Source organism: Eleutherodactylus coqui, chromosome 5, assembly GCF_035609145.1.
Source record: "Eleutherodactylus coqui strain aEleCoq1 chromosome 5, aEleCoq1.hap1, whole genome shotgun sequence".
Classification (NCBI taxonomy): Eukaryota; Metazoa; Chordata; class Amphibia; order Anura; family Eleutherodactylidae; genus Eleutherodactylus; species Eleutherodactylus coqui.
Genome location: NC_089841.1, coordinates 54,722,147 through 54,742,547, shown reverse-complemented (window position 1 = coordinate 54,742,547; position 20,401 = coordinate 54,722,147). Strand labels below are relative to the sequence as shown.

The 20,401-nt window shown below is 43.2% G+C and overlaps 1 protein-coding gene across 4 annotated transcripts in view; it reads right to left on the bottom strand.

Moving 5' to 3' along the window:
* NEDD4L (NEDD4 like E3 ubiquitin protein ligase) overlaps positions 1 to 20,401 on the bottom strand; it is a 353,635-nt gene that overhangs the window by 219,709 nt on the left and 113,525 nt on the right. For all 4 annotated transcript variants that reach the window (XM_066602536.1, XM_066602537.1, XM_066602539.1 and 1 more), the window contains exon 2: positions 8,560 to 8,633. In XM_066602536.1, the coding sequence (XP_066458633.1) occupies positions 8,560 to 8,633 (74 nt within the window). The remainder of the gene's footprint in view (positions 1 to 8,559; positions 8,634 to 20,401) is intronic.

The following is a 20,401-nucleotide window of genomic DNA, read 5'->3' as shown; positions in this document are numbered from 1 at the left end:
AACATATTTCTAATGATGAACGTGGATATGATCGACCCAAAGGCTGAGCCACTACATGAATACATATTACTGATCTTGGACTGAAGCGGTATTATAGCCCAGAGCAGCATTCATAATACTGCTGGGTGTTTAAAGGAACCAGAGAAAAAAAAAAAAACTGTTAAAAAAGCAATCTTTGCCTTTAATAAAATGTTCTCTGTATAATAAAATCGTGTTCCCAGAGTGAATTACAACACACTCATGTTAAAAATAAAAAAAAAAATCCAGCCCTTAGAAGGAGTGGCTTTAAATGCAGTTCCATCTCAGGCAGATAAGCAAAGGATTAGAGTTGTGATGTGATTAGATGAACCCGCTTGTCACCCGAGGCCATAAAAGTGGTCCCACCCACTGGATGGCGGTACTGGGGCTGTAGAGTGCAGTATATAACTTTTGCGGTGCAGGCAGCTCTATATTGCATATTCATGCAACTGCATGGAAGTATTAATTGGACGACACTGTGTGGCTTATAGTTACAGTGCATGGAATACTAAATTTGTATATTATTTCTGCGCACCATATGAGCAGACGTTTGTATACATGACAAGTGTAGTGACCCAGTACATCATACTGGTCCCCTCCATAAATGGCATACAGGTTTGACTTATGTGGATGCACTGTGCAAAGCTGTCTTATCATTTTCAGAGTGAGTGTTGCACAGCTGCTGCACTTAAGAGGTTAACTTTTAATAAAATCCAAAGCCTGCATGTAAATGTATAAAGTCTGTCATGTGATGTGGTGTGAGAGAAGGTATACATAGGAGTGATGGAGAGCGGGAAAGGAGTTCCATCTTTTGGAGTAGCAGGTCTTCCATCTTGTCTACCACCTAACAGAGCCACATGAAGGCACCTTCGGCCTCCTTGTGGTGAAGATGGAAGAGGAAGAGAGATTTCCGTGTTACGCGAGTCTGGATGGTAATAGAGTGAGCCCCCCCAAGAGTGAGAGAGCATTTGTAAGTAACTACTTCTTCTCAAGGCCAGTGCAGAGGTACAATACACTCATCTGATTTTCCTATTCAGCCGTCTGGAGCCAGGATACCAGCGTAGAGGTACACCATTTAATTGTCACATCCATGCGTCTACAAGACCGAGGTGGAGGTACTGCAATATAATAGTCTCTGGTCACACAGGTGCATCTTTGAGCCTATGAGAGCCATGTAGAGGTATTACGTTTTTTTGTAAGTCTAGTGTTCTACCTGCACTGTGAAATCTAAAAGTGAACTGCCTTGTAATATTTGTTGCCAAGTTTCAAATAAAGTTTGACGGGCTCTAACCATTCCTAGAGACACGTGGTACTCCAGAATTGTTTGTGGCTGCATTTATTCTCCGCTAAGGGTCATACCTGTGTGTATAGGAACGGAGGCGTCACCCGTGACAACTACAACCCCTTGATCCTGTTTAATGGACATTCCCTATCCTAGGGGTGTCCCAGGTGGCCTGCAGTGTTACTCTGGCCTTGGCTGCGTGTGTCCCTCCGGGAAGGAGACTAGTAAGTGCCACCGTGACATGTCAGCACTATACCCTCCCAGCTCCCCACGTATGTCAGGTGTCTGGGGTTTCCCTATGGGGTGCTGCACAAGCACCGTCATGTTCCATCTAAAGTGCAGGATGAGTTGGAAGTTGCATGACCAGCAGACAGGAAACGCTGCCACAATGATTAAATACCACTCCAAGGTCACGTAACTTTTCATATCGGTTTACCAAAAAATTAATTTTTCATTTTTTCATCCACAGTGGGCTTGTGTTTTTGCATGACTAGTTGTATTTTTTTTAATGGCATCATTTTGGGGTACACATAATAGATTGTATAACTTGTTTTAGGGGCTGACAGGGTCAATAAAAAACAAAACAAAAAAAAAACACTCAGCAATTCGGCCATCATTTTTTGGGCCTTCACTCACACGGCATAAATGACACGACAACTTTCTTCTGTGGGTCATCATAATGATTAAGAAACCAAAATTACATTTTTTTGCATCACAAAAGAAAAAAACTTTCGTTTTAGTTTATTCTATCTCACAACATTCAAAGACCTAAAACATTTTTACTTCTCCACCCAAGGAGCCGTGTAAGGGCTTGTTGTCATTTTTGGGTACATACAACTTTTGACTAGTTTTTCTGGGTTTGTTTAGTAGTTGGAATGATTAGAAAAGAAAAAACTTTGTTTAGCTTATTTTTCACCGTGTAGGATAAAAAAAAAAAAAAGTTATGTAATATGATGCAAGTAGTTATCGATGTAGTGATACTACTTAATTATTATACATATGCACTATATTATATATATATATATATATATATATATATATATTTTTTTTTTTTATTTTTTTTTTACACAGACACACACACACACAGACACACACACACACAAAGACACACACACACAAAGACACAGACACACAAAGACACAGACACACAAAGACACAGACACACAAAGACACAGACACACACACACACAAAACACACCTCTGTATTAACATATCAACCTAGTATGTTGGGCCGAATGAAGACAATGTCTATCTAATTCAACCTGTTGTAAGACCCAGATCAACAACCCGCTGGTCACCTAAAATTTATATCCTGTAATATCCTTCCGCTCTAGAAAGACATCTAGTCCCCTCTTAAATACCTCTATGGATTTTGCCATCACCACATCCTCAGGCATAAAGTTCCACAGTCTCACCGCTCTTCCAGTAAAGAACCCTTTTCTGTGTTGGTGATGAAACCTGCTTTCTTCTAGACGTAACGGATGCTCTCTTGTTACAGTCACAGTCCTGGATATAAACAAATCTTGGGAGAGATCCTTGTATTGTCCCCTCATGTATTTATACATAGTTATATGATCCCCCCTTAGCTGTTTTTTTCCAGGGTAAATAATCCCAATTTGGATAGCCTCTCTGGGTATTCCAGTCCCGTTATTCCATGTATTAGTTTAGTTGCCCTTCTTTGAACCCCCTCCAGCACTGTAACATCTTTCCTGAGCACCGGTGACCAGAACTGTACGCAGTATTCCATGTGGGGCCTGACAAGTGCCTTATATAGCGGTAGAATAATGTTCTCATCCTTCGCCCCTATACCTCTTTTAATGCACCCCAAGACTTTATTAGCTTTTGCAGCAGCTGACTGGCATTGGTTACTCCAGTTTAGTCTACAATCCACTAGTACCCCCAGGTCTTTTTCCATATCACTTTTCCCTAGCGGTACCCCATTTAGTGTATATTGGTGACATCCGTTTCTCCTGCCCATGTGCATAACCTTACATTTATCAATAATGAACTTCATTTGCCATTTTTCTGCCCAAGCCCCCAGCTTATCTAGGTCCGTTTGTAGTCGTACATTGTCCTCCGTTGTATTGATTATATTGTATAATTTTGTGTCATCTGCAAATATTGATATTTTACTGTGTAGTCCCTCTATCAGGTCGTTGATAAATATATTGAACAGAATGGGGCCCAATACTGAGCCCTGTGGCACGCCGCTAGCAACGGTGGCCCAATCAGAGTATAAACCATTTATTACCCCCCTCTGCTTCCTATCTATGAGCCAATTCTTTACCAGATACATACGTTTTCACCCAATCCGAGCTGTCTCATTTTATATATCAGCCTATTATGCGGCACTGTGTCAAATGCTTTAGAGGAGTCCAGATATACGAGATCAATAGACTCTCCCAGGTCCAGCCTAGAGCTTACTTCATCGTAGAAGCTGATCAGATTGGTCTGACATGATCGACCCTTCATGAACTCATGCTGGTGAGGAGTTATTCCATTGTTCTCCTTGAGGTATTCTTCGATGGCGTCTCTCAGAAAACCCCTTGAATATTTTTCCAGTTACTAAAGTGAGACTTACCGGCCTGTAGTTACCAGGCTCTCTTTTGGGCCCCTTTTTTGTAAATTTGTATATTAGGTCTCATTTGCACGGACGTTTCTATGCAATGTATTTACGCACATTATACGCAGTGAATAGAGCCCATTTTTTTCAATGGTTTCATTCACAGTTGTGTATTTTTCATGCAACTTTCGGTCATGTTAAAAAAAAAAACAAAAACAAAAAAACAACATGATCTACTTTGGGGCATATTAACCACCAAAGCAGCCCATTGATATCAATCAGCTTGCAAAAATACGTTGTAAATATGCAGGAAACTATCAAATTGCCAGTGTATTTACTCAATAAATCAGTATGATTTTTTGCGTTTTACACACATAGATACACTGTATTTTCATGTGTAAGAAAAAAAGAATGGAGATGGGCAGAAATACGCAGTATGTTTGTGTGAATGAGCCCTTCGCATATATTATTGCCCAGTATTGTAGACATTTAAAGGCACTAAAGTCATGCAGCCTGTTGGTTTTCCCTGCAATCGCACTGCAGATGCCAATAGGCTTACAGAGAAAGCTCCTCTCTGTTAACCACTTAGATGTTGTGGTCAGCATTGACCGCAGCATCTAAAGGGTTAAACAGCCAGTATGAGAGAGATCTCAGATCCCGGCCATGAGTGCGGGGTGCTAACTGTGCAATGCAGCTGGAATCCACAAGTGAAGGTGCAGGCACCAATCCTGCCATCACTACACTGTAATAACATGGCAGCTCACGCCAAATACAGGGCAGGCTGTGAATTACAGTATTGGGTGGGAAGGGGCTAAAATGCCGGCTCGGGTAGAGGCGATGATAGTAACTATAAATACTTCTATGAGACTATGAATAATTCTAGCACGATAGTGGTAACAGTCATCAGTAACCAACGGCCTCATAATCCAACCATCAGCCACGACGGAGCTTCCTTGCGCTTCAGCAATAGAAACACGAATGTATTTAGTTACATTATAAAGCGAGACTGTGATTAATCCAGAGTGCGGATTTATTAACTATACATGAGGATTACTTTACGACACACACAAGTAAACAAGCCGCGCTCTGCAGCAAATCTCATTCTGAGTCCATTACCCCATCATTAGCACACAGGAGACGTTACTGGCCCGGGGACATTACCGTCAGATTCCACATCACATACAAACCCTGCGTTCTCCCAGAGCAAGAAATAACCAAACTGAAGAACATCTTTTCTATGCAAGTTCTATACTATACAATGGAGGCCGCACATCTCTATCAGCCTGCGGCACCGGCTGCGAGTACGACCATTGGTTCTGGCGATTAGAAGACATCGGGGTCCAGTAAATGTGGACGGCTGCATTATAACCACAAGGCTCCTCCAGCATCACTAGGCAATTACTGATTTTATGTCTGAGTTCAAATATTCTGTCTAATGAAAAGAAAAGCAAAAGAGAAAAAAGCAATGCAAAAACTTAAGAATAGAAACCGGTAAAAAGAATGAAGGTTAATCCAAGAAGACCGGAGCGCAGAACAACATGATCCAAGGCCAGCTTCAGATGAGTATTTAAAGGGAATTGGTCAACTACTTTTATCCCAATGAGCTGAGCTTATAGACTGAAGTAGGCGACCCGCTGAGTCCGGGGATATAAGTGTTAGGCCGCTTTCACACGGGCGACAAAAATCGTGCGATTTTCCCGCAATGTGACAGCGCTACAAATCTCATGTATGTGAAGCCCATGGTTTGCTATGGATTCCTTCACATTAGCGATGTTTTGTAGGCTGCTACATTGCAAGAAAAAAAAAATTGTGGGATGCTGAATGTTGCCGTGATTTTTCGATGTTTTGTAGCCCAGGTTTCCCTATGGAGCCTTCGTGTTGCATCGCATGAAAACATGCTTTTCGTGCGGTGCAACTTTTACAGTAGGAAATCCTACCCTTTCCCCTAAAATAACCCCTAGCTACATTCATAAAAAACAAAAAACACAATACATCACCAAACAGGTGCTGCCAGCTCCAACGCACTTCTCCTTCGCAGGTCCCCAACACTTGTTTGAAGGTGACGCTTCTTGGTCAGGGGTTTCAAAAACCCAGCTTTCAAGCAGCGCTGGCTTCGATTGGTTCATTGAACGCTGCAGTGATTGGTTCTCGATCACAGCAGCTCAACCAATCACAGTCAACACATTGAATGGCTGTGATTGGATGTCGAGCACTGCTGGCTCAGCCAATCAGAGCCAGCACTACCTGGAGGAAGGGTTTTTGAAACCTCTGACCAAGTAGTATTGGCTGAAGACTTCAAACAAGTGCCAGGGACCAGGGACCTGCAGCGGAGCAGACAGCGCCTGTTAGGTAATAGATTTGTGTTTCTTTCTTTTAATGCAGCTAGGGTTTATTTTCAAGCCCCCACCCCCACCCCTCGAAAATCCCAGCAAAAGAGTGCTACAAAATCGCAATATTGCCACGAGAAAATCCAGTGATATTGCACATAAAACAGCTGTGATATTACTGCAATTTTCTCGTGGCAATATTACTGTGGCCCGTGTGAAGAGGCCTAATACTTACCTTCCCCATCGTTCCCCCGGTGTCACCGCGATGAAAGGTGCCGCTCAATGCATTGTGTCCCCCTGTCCTAATTTCATAGTGAAAGGACTACTTAGTAGCATCGCAGCGGCTTTCAGCACTCACACCAGGGGAAGGCAAGTATAACACTTACCTCCCTGGACTCAGCGGGTCGCCTACTTTCAGCCCATAAGCTTAGCTCATAGGCCTAAAAATAGGTGAGTGTGTCTCTTTAAATACGTCTAATACGGATCAGTATTACGCACATGCTACAGACAACATTGCAACCGCAGGGCATCATTACTTCACCAATATATCATTTGTTTTTGCATCTGTATATTTTATTTTCTACAAATAATAGCAATATGGGAGGAAGAAAAAGCAAAAATTGGGTCATGCCATTAAAAAAAAAAAAAAATGGGCGTGAAGAATACAGCCATGTGACCAGATTTCTAGTTACATTAGCTCAGTGTTATAGCCTCCAAAACACAGATCAAATAACGAGCTAAAACACGCTCATCTAAAACCGACCTAAACTGCATTTGATTTTATAATATTGATAGGTTATTAAGCGGGTATGAATATTTTTGCAACAACTCTAATGTTTCAGTGCATCTACAACAGAAAGCAGAAGCAAATATCTTAAAGGGCTTGAACCACAATTGCAAATTATGCCCCATCTACAGGACATGCTGTGTCTTAGACTCTCATGCATACCAAAGCACAGTATGCATCAGGTAGTCAGAGAAATGATGCAGCCATCTTTGTCTGTCCAGGCCGCTTAAAGAAAAAAATAGATACAAATTTGTGTCTACAGCTCATATGCAGATCTCCATGGTTACAGACTACAAACAAACCTTTGTGTAGTCTGATCCTGCATTTATGTATTACTTCTCTCAGCCTGCACATTCATCTTGTAACTTGTATCTTCCAGAACATCTCAAACCTCAACAGTTATAATCCAGTGCACCAAACTACAACCACTACAAGTTTCGAATGCCGATTTAGTTTTTTATGCATTGATGAGGACTAAGAACAGCATCCAACAGTTTAGAGATGGGTGCCTCTTCCTTTAGGAGAAATTCCTGGCTTGGCCGATAGAGTTTTTTTCCTTCCGGAGGAGAGCTAGTTTGCATTCTCCATAGAAAAATGTAGATCTCACGACCGGCCCGCAACCAATTTTCCACCAATCAGTTGGACTATTTAGATGTAGCAAAGTCTAACTTAACTCTTAATATGGCCCCCTGTCCACGGCAGTGTAATCGCTGGCGGTAAACCGCCGGCGAATCACGCCAGCTGACGCCTCCCATAGCACTGCTATGGAAAGCGCCGGCACCTGTCCATGAGTGGAGAATCATTGCGATTCTGTGCTCGCGGCAGGCAAGTCACAGCATGCTGCGAATTGCCCCAATTGCCCGCGGTCAGCCTATTAGATAGGGCTGACCGGCTGAGATTCGCCAGCGGCTCCTGCTCCCGGGCGGCGGCTCTCGCGGCGGAGCTTCGCCGCGGGATACCACATCGCCCATGGACAGCCGGCCTTATTTGGGACAATTTTCTGTGCTACATTTTGTTTACCCTTTCAGTAGCTTTTCAATGACTTAAAGGGGTTGTGCAATTACTAGACAACTTCCCTTTAATAGCGCTGACCGCAGTTTAATAATAAACTGAAGTACTTACCCCTCCACCACTGCTGGGATCCAGTGCTGTAGTCCTAGTCTTTGTTGTGACAGCAGCCATTACCAGAAGTCAGGTGACCACTGCAGCCAATCAGAGGGGGCTGCAGCACTGCTTATTCTCCTGACATCGGCACGCCCATCCTTAGGGACATGATGCCAGGAGTTCTGGAACGTGACACTACAGCTTCTGATTGGCTGCAGCAGGCACCTGACTTCTGGTAATGACCACTGTCACAACAAGCACGGGGACCATAGCAGGACTGCAGCGCTGAATACTGGCAGCAATGAAGGGGTAAATACTTCTCAGCTTATTATTTTTCCACAGAGCGTTATTTAGGGATGTTGTCCGGTCACCAAACAACCCCTTTAACATGACATAACTTTCTGCGACAAGTTGAACTTTGCTACATTTGTACCAGTGAGTACACAGAAAATTATATTGACTTTTTTTTAACCCTTACCTAGCTCCGAAAATATCCTTTTTTGCTAAGTCAATCCCAGATACAATCTTCACTCTGAGGATTCGAGATTCCTCCTAAGAAGAAAAAAAAAAAAGAAGAGTGTTAACACTAAAACCGAGTGTGAATCCTTACATCCAGACATTTCGCATATAAAACAGTAATTAAAAGGGATTTTCCAGTTTTAGTTTAATAAAGCTTAAATCGCTAAAATTGAAAATGATATGTTCTATAACTTTCTAATATATACTTTGTGTTTCTATTTTCTCGCCATTATCGAGATGTATTCGCCAACGGTGAATGAGAAAGCTTGCTTCCATTCAGAGGTAGTAACCCAGTATATAGCATAGCTGCTCTCAGCTGAGAAGTGGATACAACTGTATCCGGCCTAGACAATGCTGTGTGAGCTAAACAGCCCGGACTCTAGACTGATACATAGCTAGTTCTGCTTTAGCTGAGAAGTGGATATAATTGTATGCAATCTAAGCAATGCTCTGTGAGCTCAACAGCCCAGACTCCAAACTGATACATGGTACAGTTAGTCCTGCTCTCAGCTGAGAAGTGGATACAATTCTATCTAGCCTAGACAATGCTTTGTGTGTTCAACAGCCTGAACTCCAGACTGATACATTGTAACAAGCTAGCAATGATTTACGCAGCTGCTGTTGATGTGCTCAGCTCACAGAGCATTGTTTGGACTGGATACAATGTTATTTGACTTGAGGACTAGCCATGTACAAGTTTTTAAGAATTTCTTTTTCATTGACATACCTAATCTTAAAGAGATTAGTATAAATGAAGTAGGCTGGTGCTGTGTTCCTTCACATGAGCATGATGACAGCATATTAAGCATATGACATACTGTACCAATTTGCCATATGCTCCATTGTTGTAGCTCACACATATTGCGTGAAATACGCACGCAAGAAGGATCGCATTAGGTTTTATCCTGGCGCGTGTTATGCTCGCATACATGCCAAGATAGTGCATGGCGATTGGTTGCAGGCAGCGAGTATGCAATGTTATTACATACTTGCTGCATTCCACCTCGCGTGCAGCAAACAGTGAATTACCCCTGTATGAAGCTGCCCTTACATGGTGCTACACAGCCAATCAGAGCCCTTTTCTAGACATTTCCCAACGTACTCTTTAATGGTACCATTGACTTCCATCAGGAAGCTCCCACTTATGGCCAACTTCAACAGCAGTTTCGAATGTAAATCTAGAGTTCCATCCAGAATGTTACAGAGTGGATAACAGTGCCTTGGCTGTGATCATAAGCAACAGGGAAGCAGGGCACTGCTCACCCTCCTTACGTACCCCCCTCCTATTAGGTTGCCAGTCTTCTGGTAACCGGACACCTTTAGACAGCCAAGGAATCCCTGCATTCCGCCTGCCACCACAGGCGCCATCTGGCCAATTACACAAAAAATGAAGCAGGGTGGTGTTGTGTTACATGGAGCTACACAGCCAGCCAATCAGAACCTTTTTCTAGAAGCTTCCCAATCTAGCTTTTAACAGCACCACTGACTTCCATCAGCAATATTGCAGCTTCTTCTTGTGGCTGACTTTGACAGCACAGTCTATAACTGAAACCTACAGCTCCATCCAGAATTCCATTGAGTGGGTAACAGTGCCTGAGCGGAGATCATAAGTAAGAGGGAAGTAGGGCACTGCTCACCCCCCTTACATAAGGAGTGGGAAACAAACTATGTTAGAAAATTGCAGAACTTAAATTTATACAGTGATTATGCTTAACTAAAAACTGGATATGTGAAAATTTGTTCCCACTCACTGGACAGTAAGCATATACAAGTACATTAAAAGGTTACAGTACTCTTCATGATACAAGGATGAAGAATTAATTAGCTAAACATCTTATATCTAAAATGTAGTTACTGTACGCCGGGCGCTACAGCGCCAATTTATACGGGTTAGGATTGTCAAAGAAGGTCGTAAAATAGTTCATTGAGGGTAAATCTGATGGAGGAGTCACAACTGTGTATCAGTGATTCACAATAAAAAAAACAAAAAAAAACACACACAACCATGACCAATTAATCTTTTACTGCACAACGCAAAGCAGAAAATGGAAGAGGAGAATTTCCTGTTTTATTTATATGCAAAGTTGGATTATAGTGAGGGAATAAGGGGTACGTATAATGGGCCATCCAGGTCCCACCTTCCATATGCTGGTTCCAATAGGAAAATTGGTTCAGAGTCACCGCCTCCCGCTCTACCAGTCCCCTTGCAATTAAAATGAGTCTGTTGCAATCAGATGTCCCGTTTCCTGCGCACTGGAGCGATGCAATGATATCATCCCACCCATCTGAGCGGGGAACTACAGGCATAGATATGTGCAGCTGGATGCCGATGTGCAAACAGGACAGAAGAATAGTAATGCTATTTTGATGGCACCATAGGCTTCACTAGAGAGGGCCACTCCTCTGCAGAACATGGGACCTACTCTAGCATCTCCTCCAGCTCAGATTGTTTAGCATGTCTCACACAGAGTGCTAAGACAGTGTGTCACCTTATTCAGTCAATCAAAGAGACTCAGCGTGTCTGAGCAGTCTACTGATGGAGGAGCAAGAGGAAGGAGTTCAGCTGCCTTATAAACAAGTTACCCCTTCAGTGCACTAGACCACCAGGGGTGTTATAACTAACACCACCACTGCCCTGGACCATCGTAGATGTTGTCACTAACCTCCAGGGATTCTGTTATTGACCCTTTCATTGGCCTGAAGAAACTGCAATATTTCCACGAACTAGACCACCAGGGGTGTTTTTAGCATCACCACTGCCCTAGAGTATCAGGGTTATTAACCCTTTAACTGTACTAGCTCTCCATCAATTATATTACTGACCCCTGCACTGCCCTGAAAACCTGGGAAGTTTCAATTAATCCCTTCGTTATCCAAGGCAAGACAAGTGTACAATAAGTATAAACCACTTTACTGCCCTATTTCACACAGAATTTACAATTAACCTCACCTACTGCATTTCACCTTCACCTACTGTCTTCCTCCCCTCATAGATTGTCTGTCACTCATTAAAGAGACTGTCACCATCTTTTTGCACCCTTTTCTGATGTCAGCACAATAGTGTCAGTCACAACGATCGCAGTGATATGTCTGCTGTGTGTATACATGCAGTTGTTTTGCAGAAACTTACATTTCATCAGTAGCAGCACATGCACAGAGGACTACTTCTAGTAGTCCTGGGTATTTATTAGCTACAGCTAGCCCTGCCCACCCTGCTTTCCAGCCACTGATTGACAGCTGTCTGTCTATTACTATGCTTAGAGAGCAAGTGGCTGGAGGGCAAATTGCCTGTGGTTGTTAGTCTGCAGGTCATTAACATGGAGGACTAGTTCTGTGACGGGATACTACTAATAAAATGCACATTTCTCCAAAATTACTCCACAGCTGCACACAGCAGACATAACACTTATCAGTGCCTAGCACTACCTTGTGTTGGCTCAGTGAGGGCTGCAAAAAGATGGTGACAGATTCCCTAAGGGCTCCTGTCCACAGGCGATAATCCGGCCGCAGGTAACGCAGTGCACGCTTTCTATAGCGTTGCTATAGAAAGCGCAGCCCCGTCTACGAGCGGAGAATCATAGCGATTCTCTGCTCGCGAGGCTCAAATTGTGGCATACCACAATTCTCCGTGGTGAGCCCATCTGTCAGATAGGCTCACTGCTGAGAACCCTCTCATATCCCGCTCGGCAGAATATTGCCAGTGATATCCTGTCACCGCCGTGGACAGGGGGCCTAAAACTCAGGTTTTATTGTACTTGGTTTTATTGTCTCAAATGATATACATAAGCCTTTCTGTATTGCATATGGATAAGAGTGTTATTACACAAGTGCCATCACAGCTCATGCAACGTAGAAGTGCAGCCCGACAATTATTGGGAAAAGGACCACTAGCAGCAGCTACTAATGCATGTTTAATAGCTCCTTAAGGCCGCCTGCATACGAGCGTTCCGGATTCCGCTAGCGGATTTTCACGCACGTATGGTACCTAAATGTGCTTGCGGATAGGTGCGGATGCATGAAAAATCACGTGCGGATATAGGCGGATGTGTTGCGGGAAAAAAACGCGCAGAAAAACCAGCAGACACCCCTTATTGTAAACCCAACCCCTAGAGAACTGCCCATTCCTTGGAAAACAGCTTAAAAACCAACACCCAGACTCCGTTTTGTCCCTCTTGCTTGTGCGAGCACCGTTAAATTATTCTGGCAACATGCTTTCACCCGGTGAGCAGATGTCTTTGTGGGCATGGTTGATCCATGTAACTTTTTTCAGGCGCTTCTCCAGCGTGACTTTATTTCAGTCACTGCAAAAAAATTCACAAGAGGAATTCATTACTACAGATTTTGCATTCTTACATCCTGCATTGGCAAGAAATACTACCTATCTCCCTCTACAAATTTGCCTGTGAAGCTCTGTGCTGTGTGTTGGGACGCCTCCTACCATGCCTACTTCCTGTAGTCATAGCAACCAGTGACTCCATCTGCAGCTGCACTGCGGATGTACTGCGTGAAAAAACGCACCCATTCACTTGTATTGGAGGCTTCACGCGCAGAATCCGACCCAAATTAGAACAGGTCGCAGATTTTTTCACACGCGTGAAAAAACGCGATACAAATCCGTCCGTCTGGGGACAACTGCGGATCCTCATAGGAGTATATTGGCTGCGGTCTGGGGCAGATAACGTACCTAAAATAACGCACTGGAAATTCCGCTCGTGTGCAGGCACCCTAAGGCTGGTTTACATGGGCAGATGATCGCTCAAATGACAGTTTTGAGGGATCATTTTGCATAAATCATTGGTATGCGATCATTGGTATTTAAGTAGCTACTCAGCTACTTCAGTACCAATTAGTTGCAGTAATGAAGCCTTCACTGAAGGCAGTTAACAGCCGGAGGCTCCTTTGTTCTGCATGGGAAAACAATGCTATCAGCACTCCCTGTGGAGAACTGCTGGTAAAAGTGAAAGACGATTTTTAGGTTGGACTGAATTTCATGATCGGCCAGCAGCAGTGCCCGAAAAGCGGACGATGGGCGCACATTTACACGCACCGATTATCGTTAAAACGATCGCCGATTAGCAATTTTTTTAGCGATCATCGGCTGGTGTAAATGGGCCTTTACACCTTGGAACTAATGGAATTATACATTAACGCCTTTCCCTGCCCTACACCACCAGGAATGTTTAATTATTTTATACGTGACAAGAGGCTCAGTGAGGGGTGGGGGACTTTAGATTTACCTTTTCTTCCCCATTTTCTTTTATTGGGTCAGATGTACCCAATAATCCTCTGCTACCAAGATCACTTATAAATAAAATAGCTACTACAATAATCCTGTACCCTAGGGCAAGTTCACATATCCAGTAGACCACAAAGCTTCATCCCTCAAACCCACAAGAGCTAAAAGTATTGAAGCTCACACTGTAGGTAATATATACAGTATTATATGACCAAACTATGCTCTACTATCCACCCGGACTCTCAGACTTTACACTGACTTGCAGATTTCCAATAAGGCTGCTTCATATAACAGTTTTTGCTTCTTCTGAGAACTCAAAGACGTGACATTGTTACCACAACATTCAGTATGAGGTTATTGCTGCCTCATAATCTTCCATGGCAGGCGGCCATAGTTCTGTTGCTAGGCAGCTAATGGACTGTAAAATCGTTATGATCACTTATTAAAACAACCATCAAAACCTCTATAAAAACTTTGTTTTGCGCAAACAGAAAGTGTTTAAAAAGTTTCTGCGGTTTTATGAAATATCTCAGAAAACCCATCAGAGTGCATGGTATAAATTATAAATGGCAATTATTAGGTTTTATTATCAGTATTGAGGCCGCATTATATTGCCTACAATGTGTAACTATACAGGAGCCCAGAGAAGTTGGGTAATAAAATAACACCTGCAAGAGCCATAGTGAACATCTTCAAAAAAAATTTCTAAGAAATCTTGAATACTTGACAAAAGGGAAGGAATCCTGGACTCTTACTAGGGATTTCTTCACTGACTATCTTTTAGGAGGAAAAAAAAAAAAAACAGTTAACATATTTTGCAATTTTCATGCAAATGTAAAAATTGTGAAATTGTATAGAGATGGGGCCCTAGGGGTTAAACCCCTTTTAATGAGTCTGCCAGTACATGTGCATACATTCAAGGACCAAAAGTTCACTTTTTTTTACTGTGATTTTGAGCCTAGGGAGTGAAAGGGACCTTTAGTCCCTCCCCCAGAAAGGTCCAAGAGCTCATTAGGACTGCTCTAGGACCTCCTGGCAGCAGGAGGCTTCTTACAAAAGATAGAGCAGTATGAGCTGCAGAAGCGACCGATCATCATGCTGGGGGCTGGTTAGGGGTCAGACGGCTGGAGAGCCTAATGTGGCTGTAGAGGGCAGCAACGGAGGCCGGGTGACACAGAGGAATCTAATGACACGGGGGCATGCTGCGTAAAAGGAGAGGGAGTCTCCCTTCCCGCAGGGGAATCAGTTCCTGAAGAAGCAGTGTGACCAGCCAACTTCAGCTAATGCATATGGCAGACTACCAACTCTCTCTTGATGGCAGATGTCGGGGGGAAATAAAGGACTGGGCTGTTGCAGTTCAACTGTCTGATCATCCTTTTTTCCCTCAAGAGATAAGCTGCTACCAACAGTGAGCCTGGCAGTAGCTTTTTCCCCATCTACACTTGACTGAGTCAATTGTGCATGTAAATGGGGAGAGACAGCTGTCTAAGATGTATTGGTGGCCTAAAAGGTGGCCATACACATCAGTCTAAAGTTTATCATTATGGAATTCAACCACCATTATTCATCGAGTGAAGTTTAACAGATGATTTTAGCTGACTGTTCATCATCAGGAACGAACAGGTCGGTTAAAATTCTCACTTCATAGTCTCTAGTTTACGAAAGATCATTTGTCCTCTGCCCGTTGTCATTGAAAGCTTACTCAAAGCAGCCTTCTTCTGCTACAATAGTGGCCCATCATCCAGGAAGCTACTATTCAACTTTGCAATTGGGTTTTACTCCCTCCCTTTCTCTTAAAGGGGCCACAACACAAACTGAAATCTATGTACCATACCATCGTGTTACGTATCCATGCCTTCCTATTCAAGTACACTATTGTTATATCAATATTGGACACCAGTACTGACATATAGCACTGGATGATTCTTTAATTACACCCTGAATAATGGCCAATATGGACTAAAATGTGTAGCGCTGCATTAGCGTAATAATAGTTCACAAGATGACCATTCAATCATCAATCTACTTCTATTTAATGTATATGGACACTTTTAGAGAGGAGAAAAGAAAGTGATCTCAAGAGCGAGGTGATCGATCGCATATGGAATCATATTACGGCTGTTTAAATGCAGCCAGCGGATGTCTCGAATATGGAAGTTCACAGCCAAGTCATTAGTCTTCTGTAGGCTTCAGGCTTATCAGCAAGTCCCAGTGAAGGTGAAGTGGCTGTAGATAGGAATTCAGCTACTGATGTGTATGAGCGGTCTGAGCTTTATAATAAGAAAATCCCCCATCTGCTTCCATATGTTAATGGCTGCGAGACTCTGTAAATAGGGAGCGTCCCCGAGGACCACTCATTTGTCATATTGCAGAAAGGAAAACCCTTGAGACTAGTCAGGAGATTCTCCAACCATGGAATATGGAAACAACTTATGTCTATTCTCCAGGGATAACATCAGCATACACAGAAAGCAGAACGGCTCAGTTAGTCCTGATCATTTATATTAGAATCAACTAAGCTGCATTGAGAATCTCTGGGTTTTGCTTCTCCAGCCAAAATTGCTATGAAAGGGTTGAACAGCCCTAGAAAAACATGGCCATTTTTCTTTGAACCAGGGTTCAAAAACAAACTTCGGTAATGGCACCACACCTAATCACAGGCTGTGAGAGGTATTGCAACTAATTTATGTCAATGGAGTCAAGCTGTCTAGACAATGCATGGACAGATGCAGGTTGGTTTCTAGAGAAAAAAAAAAAGCAGCCAATTCTATTAAGAACACGGGCTGAAGCACATGAAGATGAGCCCTTAAAAAGGGTATTCCCACCATTGACCATTAGCACTTATCCACAGGATAGGCGATAAACTGGATAGAGCAGTGATAAAATGGATAGAGACTGGGACTAGAGATGAGCGAACGTACTCGGATAAGCACTACTCGTCCGAGTAATGTGCTTTATCTGAGTACCTCCCCGCTCGTCCTGAAAGATTCGGGACGCGCTGCGGAGCGGGAAGCTGCAGGGGAGAGCGGGGAGGAACGGAGGGGAGATCTTTCTCTCCTTCTCTCCCACCCGCTCTGCCCCGCTCCCCGCTGCGACTCACCTGTCAGCAGCGGAGCGCCCCGAATCTTTCAGGACGAGCGGCGAGATACTCGGATAAAGCAAATTACTCGGACGAGTAGTGCTTATCCGAGTACGTTCGCTCATCTCTAACTGGGACCCTACTATTCTTGAGAACTAGGGTCCAATGCCCCCTCTCCTCCCCACTGCACCACCCACAGTGAAGAGGAGCTTAAACAAAGCAGCATCCAAGCATGCATACACCATTCCATCCAAATCTATGGGACTTCTAGAGGTAGTCAAGCATTGTACTCTGCCTTGCTCCCAGAAGTTCAGCTTCGAAGCTATTCAACAGGCAATTAATTCAATTGCCCCCTCCCAATCATTCCCAAGAATCCTAATGTATTAGTACAATGTTACACCCTCTTCATTTTACACCAAACCCTCAAGTGCAGTACTCAATGCAGAGCAATCTGGCCACCAGGTGTAGGGTCCTCATTTTATAGACATTCTACCTGCACATTAAAGAGCCAAGTATGCCATCCGTCTCTCATCCTTGCCTTAGCTCCTCCCTGTCACAAAGCATGCCCACTACACTCTTCCATTGAAGTCAATGAGTCGTCATCCGACTTTGGTTTCTTAAAGGCTTTGGACACCCTTGGGATGACAATATTTTTCACTTAAATGCAAACATGTATTTAGGGCTGACAATCATTTTGGCAATAGGGTTTCATTAAAGAACTTGCATAGTTTGTCTTTTACAACTTCTAAATATCACTATTTACAGACACTACAGGCTGGGTCTCAGCAGCAGATCAGTCAGTGAGGCTGGACAGATGGCTCGGTTTCCCTCCGCTCTCTCCTCTCCCGAACGCTCTTAGAAGCTAAACGTTCAGGAGAGATAAGGGCTGAAAACTAAGACATCAGTCCAGTTTCACTGACGGATCTTCAATTGACAGCAAGCAGTTTACTAGTGTTTCCCCGAAAATAAGACAGTGTCTTATATTAATTTTTGTTCAAAAAGGATTAACTTTTTTACATGTATAGCTGCCTGGACACTATTTAAATTGACTTTTTTAATTAACTGTTAGCAGGGTTTAATTTTGGAGTAGGGCTTATATTTCAAGCATCCTCAAAAAGCCTGAAAAATCATTTTGCATCCTCAAAAATTCTGGAAAATCATGCTATGTCTTATTTTCAGGGTATGTCTTATTTTCAGGGAAAGAGGGCATATACAGTGATCTCTACGGCTGGGTTCACACAGGGCAGATTCCCATCGGAAATCTCGCAGTTTGGCCGCAGCAAAAACCGTGAGATTTCCGCAGGGAGAACCGCCGCGGTCTAAGCCGCGGTGGCTTTGAAGCGGCTCGGCCGCATGCTTTTCCGTTGCGGCCGGTGCTCCCATAGAGGAGAGCGCGGCCGCGATGTAAATAAACAAAAAAAAAAAAAAGGAAATAGACATGCTGCTTCTTTTGAAACCGCAGCGGATTAGCCGTCCCGTGTGGACGAGGTTTCTGAGAAATCTCGTCCACATGGCCGGCTAATCTCAAGATTAGCGGCTGCAGGCGGCTTTGCCGCGGCAAAACCGCCCTGTGTGAACCCAGCCTACAAGCTGTAGAAGACAAACGATTCAAAAAGTTTATTTGAACCCTATTGCAAAAGTGACTGGCAACCGAAAATACACGCATTTAAGTAAAGCTAAATTAAATAAAGTGCCCCCTCGAAAAGGTGTCTATAGCGTTTAAATGCAGGTATTTGCAGTAAAGCAAGCTTTAGAACTACAGTTCATCGCTCAGGCAAGAATCATGCACAAAAAAAAACTGTAAAAATATATGCAAAATAGTGGAACATGAAATTAGTTTACAAAAATTTTAACAAAATTAAATTCTGTATGCGTTTTTGCTATTAAGCGGAAAAAAAGCGACAAATTCCTTTAAGGCTTTGTTCCTATGACAGAGTGCAAGAACTAAATACCAACAATGCAGACGTGAACAGAAGAATGGAATGTCAACCGGCAACAGATCCATCATAACAGACACGAAATATGCTTGAAAGTCCCCACTAACCCATAAGGTGTTCAGTCTGCCTTCTATCATACCGCACGATAAAGGACAAAATAGCGCAAAACGCCGTTTCGCTGTCCAGATTTTTGCATCAGAGGTGCAGATATGAACAAACCCTTAAAGACCAGACAAAGTTTAAACACAGAGTGAATAACCCCCAATGAACATCCGAACACAAGTCTTAGATTGACTTATTTGTATTATGATTTTAACCATGCATTTCCAGTACTATTTTTTTTTTATTTTTATTTTCTATTATTATTGATATTTTTTGGGTGTATTTTATCGTTTTAGACCTTTATTAAAATAAATCCCTCGGCACTTCGGCAGGCTAGATTGCGTTTGCCATATAGCGAGACAGGAAATCCCTTCTTATTTTAATCTCTTCCGCGTTCTAATTGCAGTATTAATAGATTATTGACTGGAAATCCCAAAATAACAGGCAGAGCCGCGGTGCCGTCGTGTTTAATTTCCTTGACATATCTTGTGACCTGGTTACATGATGAGAATGATTCGGTCTACAATATGCTTGTACACAAGTAGTGGATGAGTCATGTGGCCGCTCGTGAGTCATTCATTAACAGGTCAATCCTATTCTCGCATCCTCGAAAATCCACCAGCGGAGCAGAGAACACATGACATCATCATCTACAGTAAATACTAGTGACAGCATGGGGCTTCTATCCAGCACTGGATCAGCGGTATGTCATCAGATCCTTCACTTTAATTAAATTAGCAGCAGCAATATGGCAACAAGTCCGTCAGCAGCAATTAAAAGGTTCCCCTGGGAATGTGCAGTTATTGAAGACTGGGAGGGAGCAATCACATAATGCCGCAATGCAGATGCTATGTGTCTAAAGCCTTAAAAAAAAAAAAAAAGTTGTTACTTTCTTAAAAGGTGAATGTGGGGTTCAAGTAAGCTGCAATACCAGACACAACCAACGAACAGGAGAGGCACTGTTTCCATTAGTTACACTTTAACCCTTTCCAATCCACTGTCTGACGACTGAAGACATTCTGATTGAAAGCTATACAGCTCCGATGTCGGAAGACGTCCGGCAGGGTATTCTTACTGTATATTACTGGTCGCTCTGTTGTCGGGGGCCTCTCCAGCATGTCCTCTACCGCAGTACTGGCTCTAGCCAGCAGATGGCGCCATTGTATAATGTCAGAAAGACAAAGCCCCCTAGGAAACCCTGAATTCAAAATTGGATTGCAAAGGGTTAAAGTGATTCTACAATGTGGAACACTTTAAGGACTGCAATCGCAACAACTTCCTTGGAGTAAACTATTCGGCCTCATGTCCACGGGGAAAACCGGGCCCGCTACGGATTCTACATGTAGAATCTGCAGCGGGTCCCTCCTGCCCCGCGGACATGAGCGCTAAAAATAAGAATTTAAAAGCATTTACCTATCCGTAGTGGTCGGCGAAGCTTTGCTCTTCC